Raw genomic sequence first — 21,660 nt, forward strand, 5'->3', positions numbered from 1 at the left:
TAACCAGGTACGTTCCATGACAGATCTAGATGGACCGAACCCGCAGTTCTATAACCCGTTTGACACCCTTACATATTTGATCTTATAGTGTCTAACAAATAAAACAAAAAACAAAAAAAAAGTTTATATTTGAAAGGCTTCTCACCAGAATATAATAACGGTTGTTTTTGTTTACAAATTAAAAACTTAGAAGTCAAATCCTAAAAACAGTCAACAACTATTTCTAAATTTACGATCTTAAAACAACAAATTTTTGACAGTCATTTACCATTTAGCAAAATATATATATATAAGCCAAATTTAAAATTGATAGAAGTAAGAGAAACTTAATATTCTAGATATAACCATAGATTTATCTTATTTATATACTAATGCAGCTCACATACATCAAAACAAACATAGTTTTAAAACAGAATATTAATTGAAAACAAAGATTTACATAAAAAGATTAAACACTTGAAAACAGAGGAGCACATCAATATATGTAATTGAAACTTAGTTCTATGTTGTTATACTTTGTAGCCGTAGATCTATCGTATTCATATACTAATGCATCTCACATATATCAGATGATAAAAATTACATCTGTTAATTGTAATTGTTAAACCAAAATATCAATTGTATAATTGTGGTTGTCCTATTTGCTTTTAGTTAGTTATGAGACTTTTGGTTGAAGAAACTTGCAATCAAACAGAAATTGAACTTTTGTTCACTTTTTTGTCTAGTGCAGATTTTGATTTACATATGAATATTTGAACAAAGTATAATTTTAAATTTGATTATTCAAGATATTAGAATCATTAAAAAAATCTAAATCAAAATTGACTCGAAAACTTAACTGATTTACATGAAAACAAAAAAGAAATTGAGAAATAAAAAAATAGTAAATTTGAGATACATTATTTTGTTTGTTTTTTTGTAAAGTTAACAAATACTGTATCTCATTGTGAGTTATTACAAACAAGAATGTTGTGCCATTAAAGAAAACCGTGAATATTTCTCTTTAGTTTTTGCTAAAATTTAATTTTTAGTCGTTTGGTTTTTGTTATTTTACAAAAAATCGTACTTACTTTTCCGTATTGATATCATTTTGGCTTTGATTTTTATTTATATATGAAGCTAATTATAAATTAATACATTTTGGTTTTAAGAACACATACGACTTTGAGTTTCAGTCACATGTCCTTCATTTTTTTTTGTAAGAGTTAAAATAAGAACATAAAATCACTGGAACCCGCACAAATTTGTCGAGAACCGGCCAAATCACTAGCGTCTATTGAAATCTTTTGTCGAGAAAGAAAAGGTAATGAAGATCAATATTTATTCCCGGATCTGAATTTCGTATTTCCCTCCGTTGGATTCATTTTGCAAGTTACGATCATAAAAATTCATTAATTAAACGAGATAAAATATACATATGGTGACAATAATCGCAAGATCTGAAGAATTCAAATTCTCTCTCTTTTAACGGCTCTCTCTTCTCTCTCTCTACTCACCCTTCGTCCTCGCTCTTTGCCCGAACACTAGGGTTTCACTGACGCTCTTGCAGAAGCAGATTCGCTTTTTCTCCCCTATTTTTCTTACTCTGGAGGAATCTAATTGTTGATTTCACGGCGAAATGAAGCACTTCATGTTGCCAAGAAACGCTATCTTGCGCGACGGCGGAGAGCCGCCGCACTCGCCGAGCCCTAGTTTGTCGAAATCGAAACCCCCACGCAAAACTAGATCCGCCAAAGAAAACGCTCCGCCTCCTGAGCACAACTCGTTTACCCTCGACCATAGGCCGGCGACGAAGATGAAGAGTCCGTTGCCTCCGCGTCCGCCGCCGTCGTCTAATCCTCTCAAACGGAAGCTCTCTGCGGAGGCTGCGGCGGAAAACGTCGTTACTGGAGTTTCTGACTCTGGTGTCAAGGTAATTTCACCGGATCATTTGAACTTTTTTCTTCTTCCTTTCTTCTTAGAAACTAGGCAATGTCGAGCCAAATCTCAAATTAGGTCATGTCGAGGGACATCTATCTATCAATTCGATCCAGTTGAAGAATGTTCTTAGAAATTAGGGAATGTCGAGCCAAATCCCTAATTAGTTCGGTTTCTGATAGCGAAACTTGGTGAAGGTGACTTCTTTAAGTACTGGTTTTCTGATAAATGGGACACAACTTGTTTTAGTATTTAGCCAAGTGTGAATTATTTGCTGTTGAATATCTCAAATTTGTTATTGGAGTTGCATAAGGTGATCAAATTGAGTCAATCTTCAGGTTATAGTTAGAGTGAAGCCTCCAAACAAAGGTGAGGAAAGCGATATGGTTGTACAAAAGATAGCAAAAGATTCCCTTACAATTAGTGGGCAAACTTTCACATTCGACTCAATTGCTGATCCAGAGTCAACACAGGCAAGATATCTGTTTACATTTTTTCTTGTTGCCATTGTCATCGTATGATGATTTTTGAATCTCTAATTCTTTCTTCTGTTGTTTTCAGGAGCAAATGTTTCAGCTTGTGGGAGCGACTCTTGTTGAAAATTGTCTATCTGGGTTTAACAGTTCTGTATTTGCCTATGGACAGGTAGTTTTCGTTTCCCAAAGTCTTCCTTTGAGGCAGAGTTCCATTTCTTTCTCAGACTGTAATTGTGACTGCAACTTTTAAATTTGACTGATCATGAAACTATTCCCATCAGACTGGGAGCGGGAAAACGTATACCATGTGGGGTCCTGCAAATGGATTGTTGAAAGAGCACCTCAGTGGTGATCAAAGAGGTTTGACCCCACGCGTCTTTGAACGCCTGTTTGCCCGAATCAAAGAGGTGACGCATGGTTTTTGTTCAATTCGCGGTTTTGAACTTGTACAAAGATTAGCATATTCAGAAGTAGATTCTTTTTGGTATGCAGGAACAAGTCAAGCATGCTGAGAGGCAACTCAATTACCAGTGCCGCTGTTCATTACTCGAGGTTCAGTGAGAGGATGCATACCTTAAATTTGGACGGTGTTTGAAAGTTCGTCCATACATAATGTCATTTCCTTTTGTTCTGTTGCAGATTTACAACGAGCAAATAACAGATTTACTGGATCCGAGCCAGAAAAATCTGATGGTAAAAGGAACTTTCAAATTCAACTTGACTTATATTCTTAAAAAAAATGGGGTTCATAGTTTTTCATTTATGTCTCACCAGATTAGAGAAGATGTTAAGTCAGGTGTTTATGTTGAAAATCTGACTGAGGAATACGTGAATAACTTGACAGATGTGTCACAGCTTCTGATTAAGGTTTGTTATACTTTTTGGTTTCTCTCTGACACTTATTTCTGTTTGATTTGCAATATTTTTGAAGTACTTGATAACAAAAAGCTGCATTAAAAGTACACAAGGATACCAGTTTCCAGGTGTCATATCTTTGTACTTCTCTTCAATTTTAGTAAAGCAATGTGAAACCTTGTTTTGTTAGAAAGAGGAAATGGCCACAAATCATATAGAACGCTGACGTTTATGTTGTGATGCTGTGTAAATCGAATATGACAAAAAAGTATACCTTTTAGAAATATAGAAGTTACTATTCTTTATTTGACAAATATATTGAATGGCCAAGATAGTTTATGGTCTGAGAAAAGTATTTTTGATAGTTAGAATTGTGTATGAAACTGGTGTAGGGTTTGGGAAATAGAAGGACTGGTGCAACGAGTGTGAATGCAGAGAGTTCAAGGTCACATTGTGTATTTACTTGTGTTGTTGAATCCCGATGCAAGGTAGGCTATTCTTCTACAGTAAAATTTTTCATATTACTAGTGGCTTTTTAAGAGTAAGCTGTGAAGCTGAGATGCTAGTAGTTTTTTTTGTTTTATAGATTCGTCTCATTCTTTGAATGTACTTCCAACAGAACGTTCCAGATGGGTTAAGCAGCTTTAAGACAAGCAGAATAAACCTTGTTGATCTGGCTGGTTCTGAACGACAAAAATTAACTGGTGCAGCAGGAGAACGTCTGAAAGAAGCTGGGAATATTAATCGATCGCTCTCTCAGCTTGGGTATGATTCAGAGTACTCTCCATATCTGTGTGTCTATATATACCCTTGTTGTTGTTAATTTTGCATCTCATTTAGTATGGAAGTTTTCTATTTTTGATACTGCAGAATGCGCTAGAATTCTAGTTTCTTATGCTGAAGTGCTGACACTTTGGGATAATGGAACATAATATGAAAACTGATGGTAGTAGCGTAGCTTTTGCTGTTCTGCTGTCTTCTAGTTTCTGATACTGCAGGAGGCACTAGAAATCTAGTTTTTGATGATACAGAACTGAAACTTTGAGATAATGAAAATAATACCTGAAAACTGATGGTAATAGCGTAGCTTCTGAGGTTCTTTTGTCCTTTAAGCAGTGCTCTTCATTTGATATTAGTAAAATAACAACTACATGTTTACCATACAAATTGTTACGTGCAGGAACTTGATAAACATACTCGCAGAGATTTCTCAAACAGGGAAGCCAAGGCATATACCTTATAGGGATTCCAAGTTAACATTTTTACTGCAAGAGTCTCTTGGTGGAAATGCAAAGTTGGCGATGGTTTGTGCAATTTCTCCGTCATTGAGGTAACACATGACCCCCCTATATCCACTTCAACAAATTATTCTATCCACCATCTTCTGCAATATAAAGTAGGTACCGAAAATTGCAGTTCCAAGAGCGAAACCTTCAGCACCTTAAGATTTGCTCAGCGTGCAAAGGCAATACGGAATAAGGCTGTCGTCAATGAAGTGATGCAAGATGATGTAAATTTCTTGCGTGGAGTAATACGGCAGCTGAAGGTACGCATTCTCTTACATAATTTATAAGATATAAATATAAATGTGAATATGGCTTTTAATGGATAAATTGAACAGGATGAACTACAAAGGATGAAGGATGATGGAAATAATCCAAGCAATCCAAATGTAGCTTATTCCTCTGCGTGGAATGCACGTAGAAGTTTGAGTATATTAAGAAGCTTTGGTCTGGGTCATCCAAGAACCTTACCTCATGAAGATGATGACGGAGATATTGAGATGGAAATTGATGAGGCTGCTGTTGAAAGGCTTTGTGTTCAAGTGGGTCTGCAATCATCTTCAGCTTCCAAGGATATGAACAGAGTAGAGAGTATACGTACATCCCTACAAACCCGTGAGGAGGGAACATACAACAAATCGCATCCTAAATCATCTGATGGCCAATCCACAGAAAAGCGATCTCCTGAGGACACAGATGTTGCCATGGAGGATGCTTGTTCTCAATCTGAGAACCATGAACCAGAAACAGTGGTTAATGTGAGAACTGACACAGAGACCGGCATCACAGCAGATCAGATCAAGACACCCTTGCAAACTTTGGATCACGACTCCAATTTGCAGCCTCTTTCAATCAATGATGCTCTTTGTTCTCCACTGAACGAGACAGAGGATGTGCCATCATGCCCTGACTTGGTCCCGGAAGACGGTGCTTCTGCAAATGCATTGAGAGCTGATGGAGTAAATGATCCAGAGCACTTAGTAAATTCTGCATCTCCTAGTCTTTGTGTAGGTCCAGTTGGTACTGCTCCTGTATTAAAATCTCCCACACAGAGCGTCTCCCCTACAATTAGAAATAGCAGGAAAAGCTTGAGGACATCGGAAATGTCAACAGCATCTCAGAAGGATACTGAGGGAGATAAGTTAGTTATGGATCCTGCGGACCCATCTCCGGCTATATCCAAAATGATGATGAATAACTGTTCTAGTGCTGTGTCTACACAGAAGAGCAAAGTTTTTCCTGTACGGACCGAGCGTTTGGCAGCTAGCCTCCACAAAGGAATTAAACTTCTTGAGTCGTATAGCCAGAGTACAGCTCAAAGACGATCGACGTTCAGGTTTTCCTTCAAAGCTCCAGATAGTAAGCCTTCAACCTTCATAAGTAAGGCGGATGTAGGTGTGCAGACCTTTCCTGAAGCTGATACAACATCAGAGGAGAATACAAAAGAATTTCTGTGCAGTAAATGCAAATGCAGAGAAAAATTTGATGTCCAGCAAATGGGTGACGTGCCGAATCTTCAGTTAGTGCCTGTTGACAACCCGGAATTGACAGAAAAATCCAAGAGCCAAGTTCCCAAAGTAAGAATAGTGGCATTCATCTGAAATAGACGTAGAAATTCGAGGTTTTTTGTTTCCACATTCATATATTGTGTGCCTCCAAATGATGGGACGATTTTTACACTTTACAGGCAGTGGAAAGGGTTCTAGCAGGATCTATCAGGAGGGAAATGGCTCTTGAAGAGTTCTGTACTAAACAAGCCTCTGAGATAACCCAGCTTAATCGACTGGTATGACACTTGATTCTTTTCTCTTCTTTTAGTTTCCCTATGCTCTTTATAACTGTATCCTCGAACACAAATTGGTCCAAATCGTGCAACAGGTACAACAATACAAACATGAGAGGGAGTGCAATGCCATCATAGGACAAACAAGGGAGGACAAAATCATTCGCCTTGAAAGCCTTATGGATGGGGTATTATCTAAGGAGGATTTCCTGGATGAAGAATTTGCTTCTCTTCTGCATGAACATAAGGTAAGTGTGGGTTCTTTGTTTTCCGGATGGTAATTTTTGACCCGACTCCGAAAGCTTTCTCTGACATATCATGTTGCAGCTTCTGAAGGACATGTATCAGAATCACCCTGAAGTGCTGCAGACGAAGATTGAGTTGGAACGAGCGCAAGAAGAGGTCGAGTGTTTCAGGAACTTTTATGGTGACATGGGAGAAAGGGAAGTGTTGTTGGAAGAGATTCAGGATTTGAAGATGCAGCTACAATGTTACATTGACCCTTCTCTTACATCAGCTAGGAAAACATGTTCCCTGCTTAAGCTTTCATACCAGGCTCCCCCAGCTACCACGATTGTTCCTGAATCACTGAACAAGAGTCTTGAGAAGACATTAGAACAGGAAAGACTTCGTTGGACTGAGGCAGAGACCCAATGGATTTCTCTCGCCGAGGAATTGAGAACCGAGCTTGAAGCCAGTAAAGTGGTGATGAATAAGCAGAAACATGAACTTGATATCGAGAAAAGATGTGCGGAAGAGTTGAAAGAAGCGATGCAGATGGCCATGCAAGGGCACGCGAGGATGCTCGAACAATACGCAGACCTGGAAGAGAAGCATATGCAATTGCTTGCGAGACATAGAAGGATTCAAGAAGGAATCGACGACGTTAAAAAAGCAGCTGCGAAAGCCGGAGTCAGAGGAGCAGAGTCCAGATTCATAAACTCACTTGCATCAGAAATCTCGGCCTTGAAGGTAGAGAGAGAGAAGGAGAGACAATACTTGAGAGATGAGAACAAAAGTCTCCAGACACAGCTAAGAGACACAGCTGAAGCCGTACAAGCAGCTGGAGAGTTACTTGTTCGGCTTAAAGAAGCTGAAGAAGGCTTGTCAGTTGCGCAGGTAACGTTTCTCTTAACTTCTGATTATTACATTTCTCTTAAACATATCAAACCGAATTCTTGATCGAGTCTGTTGCATATCTGGATTGTGTCAACAGAAACGAGCGATGGATGCAGAGTACGAAGCTGCAGAAGCATATAGAAAGATTGACAAGCTCAAGAGGAAGCATGAAAACGAAATCAACACACTTAACCAATCTCATATGCACAAAGAATGTTCTACCAAATGTGATCAAGCCGTGGAACCATCGGCTGATGCAAATGAGCAGCAATGGAGAGATGAGTTTGAGCCGCTTTACGAGAAAGAAGCCGAGTTTTCAAAGCTTGGTGAACCTTCTTGGTTCTCGGGTTACGACCGGTGCAACATTTAATTCTAACTTGCCACTACTATTTTTGTGTAATGTGTATAAAAATGGGTGTCTGATTCTGTGATGATGTAAAAGTCCAAAAAAAAGGTTGCACTTGCTTCACACAAACTCATTCTAATCTTTATCTCAAATCTAGTATGATCTGATCCATCAGTTTACACAACTTAATCTGCCTCTTTTGTAATAACAATACAACAAAGTTCTTGTTCTACCACTCTTTTTACAGACGATGAATTTTTACAGACAAACAGATATTAAATCCAAAAGATGGTCAGTAATCATCATTTCTTTGATCATCTCTCTGGCTCAAGTTTCATATGAATCGTTGGTTCAAAACCTGACACATACAACCAAATGACAAACGTAACAGAGATATTATTAGACATCTCAAAAACAAGAATTCAAATGTAAAAACTTTCTTTGTGTTTACTTACAGTTGGTGTTCTCTTGCTGAATATCTCTGAAACCCATCTGAACAATACTCTGCAGATCGTTTTCCCAGAAAACCGGTGCCTAAAAAGAACACAACAAACAGTCAGAGGAAGAACAGTGAGAATTTTTACACTATGACCAAAAAGTATCTTCATTATTTAAACTACCTCAGCGTGAACAAATCCACCATTTGAAGCACTAGACGAGTTTAGGAACTGAGTTTGAGTCTCAAAGAATCTTGGAATGTTCTTGCCAAGAGATAAATACTCTGAAGGAAGTCTTGCCTCTGAGCATGATATCGCCTGCGTTAATGACTCTCCAAGCTGCAACATCTAAGCATAATCTCAGATACAGAACATTCTCAACAAGAAGCAGAGCCAGTGTTTTGCTATAAACATTTTTGTTAAAGCAAAAGTACCTCTGCGGATAATAGAGCATTAGCATTGAACTCCGTTATTGGATTTATAGTTGCCAACTTCATAGATAAGAACTGAAGAAGTAAAGAGTTTCAGAAAATAAGAAACACACAGCTCCATGGATTAAGAACAATATAATGGGGATTGGATTATACCTCGACTTGTGTCTGCAACGACTGCACATAATTTATAATTTCATCAAGCATGACAGCTTTCCCAGTAATCCGGTTGCAACCAGGAACCAAATCTTGAAGCAACTTCATTCTCTCGCTAATCTTTTCTCTTCTTGCCTATTCCAAAATCCAATACTACACATCAAAAACATTACAATTCAAAAGAAGATAATGAGTTTCTACGGTTTCAGTACCCTTTCAGCGATACTGTGGCTATCGGTTGCTTGACCTCTTCTTGCTCTTACATGTATATAATCTTTGCGCGGCTCCTCTTTGTTTTCGCTCTTTTCAGTCTCATTTTGCTTGCTTCTCTTGCAAGCTTTCTCTTCTGAAATCTGAACACAACTCAGAAACACTCAAAACATCAGAATTTACGAAATCTAGATATCAAGAACATACCTAAAAGCACATTTACAAATAATGTCCAAGAGTTAAGTTTGGAAAAACCTTGGAATTGGAAGCTGTGAGAGACGAGGAAGCTGGAGACTCCTTTTCATTTCCAGTGGGAATCGATTTTCTCTTCCTGGAGTTGTGTCTGGTCTTATCTTGATCAGAAACCGAATCTGGATCCAGTAACGAGCTCTTGTTGCTCTCCTGTGTTGTTGGCTGCGAACCCAGGACCTGATTGGATCCGAATTGTGCTGGATACGGGAATCGAATTGGGAAATCCTCAGAGAAGTGGGAGAGTGACAATGGTGTTATCTCTTGCGTGTCGCAAAATCTTCCTAATGGTAATAAGCAGTTTAGGGTTTCTTCTGTTTCCTTATCCATAGTCAAAATCTAAAAGATAACAGTTGCAGACAAAAATGAGAAAACTTTCTACAACTCGAAACTAAGAGAAAGAGAAAGAGAGAGTTTTTATGGAAACAGCTAAATCGACAAGTAAAAGAGACATAAGAGACCAAATTTCTAGAGAGAAAGAGAGAGTTTTTATGGAAACAGCTAAATCGACAAGTAAAAGAGACATAAGAGACCAAATTTCTAGATGATTCTTCTTCTGATGAATTACTCTTTTCCCAAAATTTGAAACGAGTTTAAGATCAAACGAGCAAATGTAGAAATTATCAGAAAGAAAAAGAAAAGGTTTTACCTTTTTTCTGCAATTCGCACAGTTACTGAAGATAATCCGGAAATGGGATTAAGAAAATTTGATGAGAGAATGAGAGGAGCAGACCCAGAAAAAGATAGAGGCTCAAGAACTGATTATGAGCAATCACGGGATCAATCAGAGAGGAGACAGTGACATTTAGCGATGAATGAGGAAAGATGATTAATTCGAGAAACTGACAAAAGAGAAAAAAACTAAATTTTACAGTTTTTCAAAAGAATCGTTGGTAGTGAAAGTTGGTGGGCAGCTCACAGATCCCTTTGAAATGATTGGAGAGAGATTAAAAAACTGTTAATTGTATTTAAATTATGTATTATTTTCTACCAAACGATTATACTAATAGTAATTTAGAAGTTAAGACCTCAATGAAACATGGCAAAATGGTGTTTGGTTTGTCTAACTGTTTGTCTCCACTCTCTACGCTCAAAAGTCAATAATTGAGAGTTGACTGTGTGGAAGGTTAGATCTTGAATATGATGATTTCTTCTAGTATTAAAATGCAAATTTTGATTTCCAAATACTTAGAGATTTTGTATCTAACCTATGAAAAAGACACTACATTAATTTGCTAGGTTATGCAAGAACAGAGGAGAGGAGGTTTTTCTTTTATAAACTCTATCAGCTGATCAAGTTAGCTTTGGTAGGAACACACCATAGTGTTAAAGTGTGGGTTATGGTTCAACATAAGTTTGGATATTTTTATAAATATCGATAAAAAACCAAATCGAAACCGATCCAAAATAATCGGTTCGGATTATGATTCAGATCAGGTCATTTTATCCGATGATAATTTTTTTCAGAACCGTGGATATCGGCTCAGTTCCAGGTAAAAACTGAAAATCCATCGGTTATTCGGATTACCCGAATATCGAATTCTTCATATTATATAATCTATGGTTGTATATATACATACTTAATACATATATGGTATAAAACTTATATAATATATACTTAAAAACTTTAGGTTATATTTCGCTGATTTAGAGTTGTCGATAGAAATCCCGAATCCCCCACAATCTCAAATCTCAACCTTCTTCTCTTTTACAAGTTCTCCAAATACACTAACATCTGTTCCGAGCCCGTTTTGCCATCACCGTCATCAGCCTCGTCGTGAATTTTATCAGAGGTTCATCTACATTTGGTTTAGTTCAAATACATCTGTCGATTTCTCAATTCTTTCATCTCTTCTATCTTTTCATCAGTGTTAGTGATTCAATTCATCTACTTTTGTATAATCTGATATGTAATTTCAGTTTTCGTTTTCCTTGATAGATTAGAAAGTTCATCTACTTCAATCTCTATTTCTCTTAACTCATTGATATATGCTCGTCGTTTTGCAGATGGCTTCTTGCGAACATAAGGATCCAATGGATGAAGAAGATGATGCACTTGAAACAGACGATGATGTTGAAATAACTAATACCGGAAATAAAGGAAAGAGGAAAGAAAATGAAGGTGCAAGTGGTTCTGCTTGTAAAAGGAAGAAGACAAGGTCCAAAGTTCAGGAGCACTATACCAGACACAAGAAGAATTACGACCAATGCAGTTGTAATTACTGTTGTAAGGAATTTGCATGTTCAAGCAAATCGGGCACATCCAACCTTAGGAAGCACAACATTTCTGGATGTAAGGCGTATCAAGCTTGGACTGCTGCTAACCAAACTGTGATAACTCCTACTGGTGATGATGGAAATATGGGTTTAGGTAAGGTTTCAGAACATGTCTTCAGAGAAGCTACGAATGAGATGTTGGTGTTAGCTGAGTTGCCTTTAGCGTTTATAGAGAGCTTAGCTTGGAAGCATTTCACCACAAAGACTAAACTATACAGTCCTCACTCTTGGAGAACAGCCACAAGAGACATTGTAGAAATGTATGTTTCAAGGAAAGCTGCTATGAAGAGGATCTTGGACAGAATAAGCAGAGGTTGTCATTGACAACAGACATATAGACTGCTCCTACTACTTCAGCCAGTTATATGGTCATAACAGCTCACTTTGCCGATGCTTCTTGGCGGTTAACAAAGATTTTAAGTTTCAAGAATATTGATGATCACAAAGGTGCAACTCGGATAATAGTATCTCTCAAACTTTTAATTTGCCTTTTCTTTTTGCTTGTTGATGATGCAAAACTGCCGATGCTTCTTGCTTTTGATTTGTGAAGTTAATAATTGTAATGCAGTTTCAACGATTTTGAAGGTTTTAATTCAGTGTTTGGAAGAGTGGGACATCAAGAGGGTCTTCTATATTACCGTAGATAATGCTACAACAAACAGTTCAGCTATGAGGAGATTCAAAGCAGCTTTTAGTAAAGTTGGAGATGATGCGATGATTCTCAACGGAGACTATCTTCACTTAAGGTGTGCTACACACATATTGAACTTGATCTTGAAGGAAGGCTTGCAAGAGGTGGATCACAATGTTGTTGCTATTCCTAATGCTATTCATTATGTGAGGTCCTCTACAAACAGAACGAAGGCGTTAGAGTTTAGAGTTGAAACCGAGAAAATGACTAGAGGAAGCTTACCTTTAGATATGAATACAAGGTGGAACTCTACTTATCTCATGCTAGATCAAGCTCTGAAATTCAGATCGGCTTTTGAGAGGATTAAGGCGGTAGATAAGCCTTATATCGACTTCTTTTTACAGAAACTGTGGAAGGGAAAAAGAGACTCGGACCACCTTGTAAGAGTTATTGGGATGCAATAGACAGGTTCGTCCATTTCCTTGTGATTTTCTACAATTCCACATTGATTCTTTCTGCATCAACTTCAGTGGCTGCACATAAACTTTATAATGAGATAGTCACTATAACAACAAACATCAATGAGTTAAAGACGAATCCAGCTTCTGATTCTGAGTTGATTAGTAAAGCCATTTCGATGACTAAGAAACTGGAAAAGTATTGGGATCTGTTTGCGATAAATGATGGGGATAAGACTGTTGAGATGAACAAGCTTTCTATGGTGGCAACTGTTTTTGACCCGAGGAAGAAGATGAAGTTTCTTCTGCTCTGCTTCAAATCGCTATATGGGAAAGACATCGTCAAAGCTACTCACCTTTACGATGAGGTCGAGAGTATCTTTAAGCGTTTGTTTGATGAGTACACTATTTTTGCGGATAAAGCCAATGATAGTGGATCACAAAAAACATCTTCTCAGGCTCATGGATCATCTTTGCAGTCACAATATCTGTCTAGAGGTGAAGCTGTGGATAAAAGGAATCTCAAAACCGGTATTGGTTATAAACGAATGGATGATATATATCAGGAACTTGTAGAAGAATCAGGTGTAGAAGATTCAACGAATGAGTTGGAGCTGTATTTGAAATAGACTGTTGACAAACCAAAGTTGATGAAGGGTTCTGAATATGATATCCTATCATGGTGGAAGCGAAATAGTGGTAAGTATCCGATCTTGTCATTAGTCGCTAAGGACTTACTCGCAATGCAAATGTCATCAGTAGCTTCAGAATCGGCTTTTAGCACTAGTGGTAGGGTTTCAACCCCTTACAGAAGCTGTTTGGCACACTACATGGTTGAAGTTCTGATGTGTACTGAGCAATGGTTAAAGTGCGAGATTTATATCAATGAAAGGAATGGTAACCATTCAACATATGCTTTCAAATGTGGAGTTAGAAGATGAGCTTGTGAGAAGTAAGTAACTCTCTCTTTTTTCATTTCACTTTATGATTATGATTTATAACTATATCTTCATTGTCTTTCGTCAGAGTATGAACCTGAATTCAAATTTCAAGGATGGAAAACATGAGAAAGAGTCTGAGCCGGTGGTGATATCATAGGTTCTTTGGAGTTTGGACTCTGGACTTGGGGACTTTTGGAGTTTGGAATTTGATACTTTGTGTTCTTTGTATTTTGGATGATTGTTTTCTTCATGGTTTGTGGCTTTGTGACTTGTGTTTAGACTTTGGAATGTTGGTACTTGTTGGAAACTGTTTTAGGATTATGAGTTGTGGCATGACTTGAATCAGAATGGTTTTTTTATTTTTTTTTTGGATTGGAGTGGAATTTTCGGATAAAATCATGGGTTTCAGATTTTTTTTTTTGTCACTTCGGTGTAATTTTCATTCATTTTGGATACAAAATTTTGGTTTTGGATACAACAAAAAAACCGAACTACAAAGTACCCAATTTTTTCTGGTATTTATCGGATCTACAATTTAAGAACCGAACCGACCCGAAACTGAGAGGACTCGAACCGAATCCAAAACGAAATAATTTCGGTACATATGTGGATAAAATATCTATATATCCGAAATATCTGGAACCGAACAGTTCCTACCCGGACCCAAACCGTTTATCCAAATGCCTTCAACAGACACAATGAGTTCCGAGCAGGCTCAAATTAATAGACTATGAGATCTATGAAATTCAACTGGCCACTACATTGCTTATCTCGAGATTGGAATACTTTCAGATTAATGTTAAAGGGTAACCGAATTGCTTATTACTAGCACCTAGAACGCCAAATGAGAGTCTATGCAATTTTTAGGCGTTTTAGGCGTTTACAAAAGAAATTAATTTATTATATATTTTATAAAGTGTAATATATAAAATTACATGGTTTGTTAATAAATAATAAAATTTATATATTATAAATTTTAAATATATATATTTAAAATTTAAATTATACATAAAAATAATAAAAAAGTCTTATAATTATCAAATATAAAACGTTTAGGAAGTAACCGCCACAGTCTATAAACGCGTAGCACCTAGACAAACGATCTATGAACGCTTAGCGCCTAAGCAGTTCCTAAGCGGTCGCCTACACCAACTTTTAGAATACTGCTTATTACTAGATTACCAGATATAAATTGTCTGAACTTTCAATACAGATTTTCCACAGACTTCCTACACAAATGAGATTTTTGTTTCTAGAAAGATTTGAACCCGGAGTGGAGCGTGTAACGTATTCCCAGACTTGCGCCCCTTGGACCACATATGTGTGGGCAAAAAGTGGAAATAAGTTTAAGGAAGTTTTAATTTCCACCATTGTTTAAATCTTTTGCATAATAGTATTATATTATCCAACCACATCAGTTTATTTATTTTTAACGTTATGTGGGTAGATTGCTTTGTGTATATGGTAGAAGTCATCATAAGAAAACAGAATTTTAAAAAAGCTTTAAAAGTTTGGTGACAGCTCATATTCTCTAGAAAAAAGAGTTTGTTTTTTCCTCTACGATCATTCATCTCTGGAATATGCAATTTTTCTTGAAGAAAAGCCACCAATTTATTTAACAGCATATAATTAAGAGTAAACAAAGTAAAGTTATTTTTTTATCGCTGAATTTTATTGATGATGAGGAAATAAACAAAGAAGCAATACAGCACAAAGCAGATTACTCTTTATCAAAATTAAAATGACACAATAGTCCCATTACGAATTCGGAATTGGCATATCGGCTGTAATGGCTTCTCTTAGCCAGTGAGATTCTCCCAAAGCAACATATGATTGCAATCTTCCTTCCACTACCACACTCTTTGCAATTAAGAAGGCACTCTTATTGAAGCGACGACATTCAACCTCCCACTTCCACTTAGAGTGATCACTCATGGCATTCCAGAGAAGGGCCGATTGAGCTCGGAAAGCTGGCTATAATTTTGGCTTTTCAATAGCTCCAATCAACTCTGCAACTTCTGATCCAAAAATGCAATTATGAATGTGATTGCTACACATGCTTTCAATAGCCCAAAGATTACCCATGACTTTTGCTTCATTCAGGTTGGTTATCGTGGTAAAGGATCGTTGATTGTGAAGAAGAACTTTGCCGACAGAGTTCTGTATTATCCAAACAGCAGCAGCAATTTGATTTCTTCTCGACCAAGCTATTCCAATGTTGCATTTTAAATACTCTGCATCAGGGGGTTTCCACTTAGGCTCCATAACTTGTGAGCCATCTCCCTCCATTACAACCCTCCCATCATTGTTCTGCAATACAAACCACTGATTTGAACCTTCCCAGATTTTCCCAGCTGTATCAACTGCTGTAAAAGATCTTCCTTCATATAATAATGCATTCCTGTTCTTCCAAATTTGCCATAAAATCCAGGGAAAACCTCGACTTATTTCCTTTGGAATATCCTTATCATCTAAGCATCGAAACAAGTGTGCAAAGTTCTCATATATAGACGAATGTTGAAAACCTTCTAAGGGAAAGGGGAAGTTCGCCTGAGCCCATACTTGCCTCGCCACAGTGCACTCAAACAACACATGATTGATAGATTCACCTTCTTGGCCGCAAACTTGATACATACCATCAACTTTTATTCCTCTGTTCTGTAAACCATCGTCCACACTTAGGGCCCCAGATAAAGCTTTCCACATGAACATCTTGATCTTTGGAGATGTTTTCACGGACCAAACCTTGCTTTTTAGAGGATTGATTGAGGGCATGGCTAGAGCTTCCTTCATAGCATTCGAAGGCTTGAGTTTCCTTCCTAACCAGTACTCAGAACGCACAGAATAATCACCACATCGATTATAAGCCCATTCCCAGGCATCCTTTTAACCAACTGCAGGTCTCTGTTTCATAATGATGTCAATGTCCCCAGGAACAAAGATCTCTTCAAGCTTCCCCCTATCCCAAGTCTTTGATTGAGGGTCGATCAGCGTGTTCACTTTTAGGTTCAAGTCCCAAAACAGAGCTCTTCGAAATGGAGTCCTAGGAGTCTCGTCCACTATCCAGCTATCCAACAACACATTGATTGTTTCTCCTGATCCAACCAACCTCTTAAGGCCTTTCTCTAATAGTTCTCTTCCATAGATGATGCTACGCCATGCAAAGGACGGCTTGCTTCCTATAATGGCCCTGAGAAGATTAGAGTGGGGGGGGGGTAGTACCGACTCTGAAGTACCCTTGAGCATAAACTTTTAGGACAAGTTAGTAATCTCCAAGCTTGTTTGGCGAGCAATGTCTGATTAAACAGCTCAATCTCTTTGAAACCAAGTCTACCAATGTCCTTTTCCAAACAAAGTTTTTCCAAAGACGCCCAACAAATTTTCTTCTTGTCTTCCTGAGCATTCCACCAATAGCTGGACATAGCACTTGTTAAATTTTTACATGTAGTCTTAGGCAATCTGAAGACCGACATAGCATAGACTGGCATGGACATGACCACTGATTTCAGTACTTCCTTGCCACCTTGGGATAAAAATCTTCCATACCCACCTTGAAACTGAGACTTCATGTTTTCCCCAATATAACTAAGCTTTTCCTTCTTAGAGCCACTAAAAAATTCTGGGAGTCCCAGATATTTTCCGGCACCTCCTTTGTTGACTATGCCCAGTTTGTCTTTGATGCGCAGTTTGATAGCCTCATCAACAGAACTTCCGAAAGTAATAGAAGATTTGTTGAAGTTTATCAGTTGCCCTGATACACGCTCGTATTCCTTAAGAACGCCAAAGATTTGATCACTTTCTTCCTTATTAGCCTTACATAAGATTAGGAAATCATTCGCAAAAAGAAGATGGTGTACAGCCGGTCCTTGCACTGAAAATTGGATGCCATGTAATCGTTTATCTGATGCTGCCTTCGCCATCAAGAAAGAAAGGCACTCCGTGCACATATCAAAAAGAAAAGGTGACAAGTGATCACCTTGGCGTAATTCACATTCCGGTTTGATCATATTATGGGCTTCACCATTGATCAACACAGAGTATGTTACTGATCGCACATAGAATATTATCCAGCTAATGAATTTGTTGTGAAAACCAAGTGCAAGAAGCAAAGCTTGGAGATAATCCCACTCGATGCGATCATATGCCTTAGACATATCAGTTTTAATTACCATATCTTCCAGGGAGACTCTCGGATCAGTTCTTAGGGCGTGGACCATATCATGAGTGATGAGCATATTGTCTGAGATAAGCCTCTCCACAACAAATGCTGACTGGTTTGGTGACACAATTATCTCTAGCCACAGTTGAAGTCGTTTGACAAGAATCTTCGACACTGTTTTATATATGATTGAGCAGAGGCTTATCGGTCTTAAGTCAACCATCTTCTTCGGTTTAGTGATCTTGGGGATCAAAAAAATTTGGGTATAATTCCACTCCACCGGAAAATTCCCCGTTTCAAAAAAAAATCTTTGACTTCTTCAATAACTTGGGGGCTAAGAATGTCCCAATAAGATTGGAAAAAGAGACCATTCATACCATCAACACCCGGTGCACTTGATCCCTTGATTGAAAAGACTGCTTCTTTAATCTCCGTAGCTGTCCCCTCTTAATCAAGCTTTGATTCATCCGATCAGTAACCCTTGTCTGGAAACCCTAAAAAGAACCATCAATAGCCCCATTCCTCGATGATCAAAACAGAGAGTCAAAGTAATTTCCAGCCACAGCTCCCATCGATCCTGATGATGTTTTCTTGTGACCTTGATCATCAATCAGAAACTCAATTTGGATTTTATTCGTTGGGATTTAACTGACGCATGGAACCACTTAGTGTTCTTATCTCCACATTAAACCCATTTTTCTTTGCATTTCTGTTGCCAATAAGATTCTTCTTCCTGATATGCCTTGGCACTTTCATGTTTCAGCCCTCTCATGACATCAAATCGAGAATATAACAAGGAATCATCTATCTCCAGCTCCTATCTCAGTTTCATAATTATATCCATCAAATTACTGTTGTTCTCGTGCTTCCAACTACTTAGAGATTTCCTGCACTTCCAAAGCCAATCCATAAGGCTTAGAGGAGCTGTTTGATGATTCCCAAGCCAAGCTTTCCGTATAGCTTCCTTTACCAGGGGTTTCCCTATCATCCTTCGATCAAATCTAAAGGAACCTCACACATTGCTCTGCCAATTCATCAGATTGACAAGCACCGGCTTATGATCTGAGCCAAGCTTCTCCAAAAACACTTGATTTGCCTGAGGAAAACACTGTTTCCAAGCCTTATTACCAAAGCATCTATTGTATCCAATGGGTTCCACTTATGCCGGACCATGTAAATCCATCACCAGCTCCTATAAGCTCATCCATTTCATAGGTTCTAAGCATTTCAGCAAATGCTTTAAAAGAGTTATCACTTCTCTTGGGACCTCCTATATTTTCCCCATTGTGCAAAATCTCATTGAAATCTCCAACCATACACCAGTTCTCCTTCCGTTGAACACCAATCATCATCAATCTTTCCAACACATGGCCTCGCCCTTTAACCTCCGGTTCACCATAAACAAAAGAAACATAAAATTCAAAGGAACCAAAATGTACAAGACAGTCAATGAGATGTTTGTCTGCAAACTTCACACCCACCATCACATTATGCTTAGAAAAACTGCTAAACCACCACTCCAACCCACTAGATCCACCGTATAAACCTTTTCATAACCCAACCAAGCCTTCATGTCCACCAACCCATTCCTACAACGTTTCATCTCCATTAAAAAAAAAAATCAGAGAAATGTTTTTCACGTAGTTCTCTGAGGCGGGGAATTTTCAAGTCTTGTGCCCGGCCCAAGCCTTGAGAATTCCAGCTTAATAAGCCCATTTGGGACCTCCTCAGAGTTTGTATGCCTAGCGATTTTAGTAAAGACCTCTGCCACCTCTGCCGCTTTTCTCTTTGGAGAGATACCCATGTTTGGCTTCTTCCTCTGTTCCTTCTCCTCTCCAGCTCCACTTTTTCCATCTCTTTTTGGAGTCCTCAGAGACCTTAGAGGCTTTCTACGACCTTTAGCTCTCTTTGAAAAAGTCCCTGAAGAACTCGCTTCAGAGGAACTCGCTCCAAACACCATCATACAATCTTGAAAAAGTGGTGATTCTGCAGTAAAAGCATCCCCAGTTTTTCCTCTCATAGTCGCTTCACCCCTTGCCAAACTTTGAGGTGCCCCACCTGCAGCTATAGCTGCTGCCATGAGTTTCTCACCACCGGTATTCAGGTTATTCCTAGAGTTCACTTCACCAATCAAGGCATCTCTGTCTCCCACACTTTCATCTTTGGATGTAGTCTTAAGTTCCTCGCCACCACTAATCAGAGTTCCAGTGCCTCGCAACTGACCCTCTTCCTCACACACAAAAACAGGGTCAATCCCTTTATTGATATCCGAGGTGACCGTTGGCCGGCCTTCAAGGTGAAGCATGAACCTTTGCCCAAGTTATCTGTTTCCAACTCCTTAAGGGATTTCTTAACCCTATCTTCGCGTATAGACCTCTCTGTGTCTTCAGCCACAAGTAAATACTCTCTCATACCCTAGAGAACACTGGGATCAATCCTCTCTCTGCCCGTCATTGGATCAACTCCCACTTGATTCCCACTCACCACCCCATAGAGAGGATCATTAGAAGAGATCACCACAGCTTTACTCTGCTTATCGCGAAGAATGCTCTGTCTTCAAGCCAGAGCCTGATCCTTACGTTGCTGACTAACCCATAGACATTTATATTTCTCGTGTGTTAAGCGTAGGCAGGCAAAACAACGCTTCTGAATCCTTTCAAAATCATACCACACAGTAGTTGACCCCCCTTTCAGAAGATTCACCACTTTGGACTTCCTTACTGGTCGTGAGATATCAAACTTCACTCTCACCCTCACATAGTCATTCCTCTGTGCCTTTTCTGGATCGAAAGCCACTTCTTCCACCTTATCGACAATATCACCCAGAGCCGTGATAGATTCCAGAGTATAGTAGTTCATTGGTATTCTTCGAATTTGCACCCATACTAGGAGATGTTGTAGATAATCCTCGGGAGGATTTTCCACCCATCGGTCAATCACTACAGACCATTCGTTGAAAATCCAAACACGCTTCTTCATAACTTCCTCCAGGTCATGTTCATACTTGAATATGAACTAAAACGGTCCTCCGTAAGAACAACCCCTCGAACACAATCGTATACTTGCCACTTCCTCGGCATATCCCTGATCAGATCAGCCATGTTCTGACAAGTTGGGTTCAAGGTACCACCCATGATGCTCATAACATTCCGTTCACTCGAGCAGTATTGTGGCAAGTCAGGGAGGTTAAAGGGCACATCCTCCTCCTCTTCCAACGACAGTCCCATGAAGGCTGTGTCAATGTTCGCTATGATATCAAAACAGAGCACAATAACTCATAGGTTTTCTTTTCAGAGAAGAATACTTTTGGAGTTCTTAAAACCAAAGGCGGCGTCAGAAGAACCCTTAATGAAGAACCCTAAATGAAACCACCAAAAAGCCTTCACAAACAGGAAAATCTTCCTATGATTCACCAAAATATTGTAATGATACGAGAAAATCACGACAAAAGGGGAAAAGACCCAGCCAATAGCTCCACTTTCCTTATGAGTCAAAGACTCTTTTTGAAAGGGAGAGACCTAAGTGAAAAAACTTTTTAGCGTTGCTTGCTGTTGTCCTAAAAAAAGTAGAGTTTAGACGCTTACATTTCATAAAATAAATAAATTAAAAGATCCAGTTTGGGATGATGATTTTTTTACACGACAAAAGAATGGCTTGTGTTTTCATCCCAAAAAAGAAGAAGAAAAGAATGGCTTGTTTTTGTCTGCAACATTCATTTCATAAGTAGTGAAGAACAAAAATCCCTAATCTTTTTTTGTGCTTTTAAAAGTTAAATTTGAATCCTAAAAAGATATAAAATTCTTAAAGCAAATGATGTACCGCAACAATTTTCTTGAAGTAACCGAGTCGAATGTTAATTTAGAGCAAAAAAAAGAATGTGTTAGAATTACACACCTTAGTTTAATCTGAATATAATACTTTGTATGACAACT

General features: G+C 38.4%; 3 protein-coding genes across 4 annotated transcripts; 1 reads left to right on the forward strand and 2 right to left on the reverse strand.

Moving 5' to 3' along the window:
* Nucleotides 1-1,534: 1,534 nt before the first annotated feature.
* LOC18029741 (kinesin-like protein KIN-12A) lies at nucleotides 1,535-7,968 on the forward strand. The gene is made up of 16 exons (XM_006414724.2): nucleotides 1,535-1,912; nucleotides 2,256-2,390; nucleotides 2,479-2,562; nucleotides 2,675-2,800; nucleotides 2,886-2,945; nucleotides 3,033-3,086; nucleotides 3,168-3,260; nucleotides 3,641-3,736; nucleotides 3,868-4,013; nucleotides 4,429-4,578; nucleotides 4,665-4,794; nucleotides 4,870-6,108; nucleotides 6,219-6,317; nucleotides 6,410-6,562; nucleotides 6,642-7,433; nucleotides 7,531-7,968. Exons 1-16 carry the CDS (start codon nucleotides 1,619-1,621, stop codon nucleotides 7,801-7,803), a joined length of 3,924 nt encoding a protein of 1,307 aa, XP_006414787.1. The 5' UTR covers nucleotides 1,535-1,618; the 3' UTR covers nucleotides 7,804-7,968.
* Nucleotides 7,882-10,040, reverse strand: LOC18029742 (transcription factor bHLH77). 2 transcript variants are annotated; one of them, XM_006414726.2, is made up of 8 exons: nucleotides 9,912-10,040; nucleotides 9,269-9,601; nucleotides 9,016-9,156; nucleotides 8,804-8,938; nucleotides 8,651-8,722; nucleotides 8,400-8,555; nucleotides 8,235-8,313; nucleotides 7,882-8,137 (listed from the first exon to the last, which is right to left on the reverse strand). In XM_006414726.2, exons 2-8 carry the CDS (start codon nucleotides 9,590-9,592, stop codon nucleotides 8,094-8,096), a joined length of 951 nt encoding a protein of 316 aa, XP_006414789.1. In that variant the 5' UTR covers nucleotides 9,593-9,601; nucleotides 9,912-10,040; the 3' UTR covers nucleotides 7,882-8,093. The 2 variants fall into 2 exon arrangements, with proteins under 2 accessions (XP_006414789.1, XP_006414788.1); XM_006414725.2 differs by having other exon boundaries at nucleotides 7,884-8,137; nucleotides 8,400-8,564.
* Nucleotides 10,041-15,543: 5,503 nt separating this feature from the next.
* Nucleotides 15,544-17,951, reverse strand: LOC112082044. The gene is made up of 3 exons (XM_024149131.1): nucleotides 16,792-17,951; nucleotides 16,461-16,636; nucleotides 15,544-16,388 (listed from the first exon to the last, which is right to left on the reverse strand). Exons 1-3 carry the CDS (start codon nucleotides 17,949-17,951, stop codon nucleotides 15,544-15,546), a joined length of 2,181 nt encoding a protein of 726 aa, XP_024004899.1.
* Between the last annotated feature and the right edge of the window lie 3,709 nt (nucleotides 17,952-21,660).

Source organism: Eutrema salsugineum, unplaced genomic scaffold, assembly GCF_000478725.1.
Source record: "Eutrema salsugineum unplaced genomic scaffold, Eutsalg1_0 scaffold_1, whole genome shotgun sequence".
NCBI lineage: Eukaryota > Viridiplantae > Streptophyta > Magnoliopsida > Brassicales > Brassicaceae > Eutrema > Eutrema salsugineum.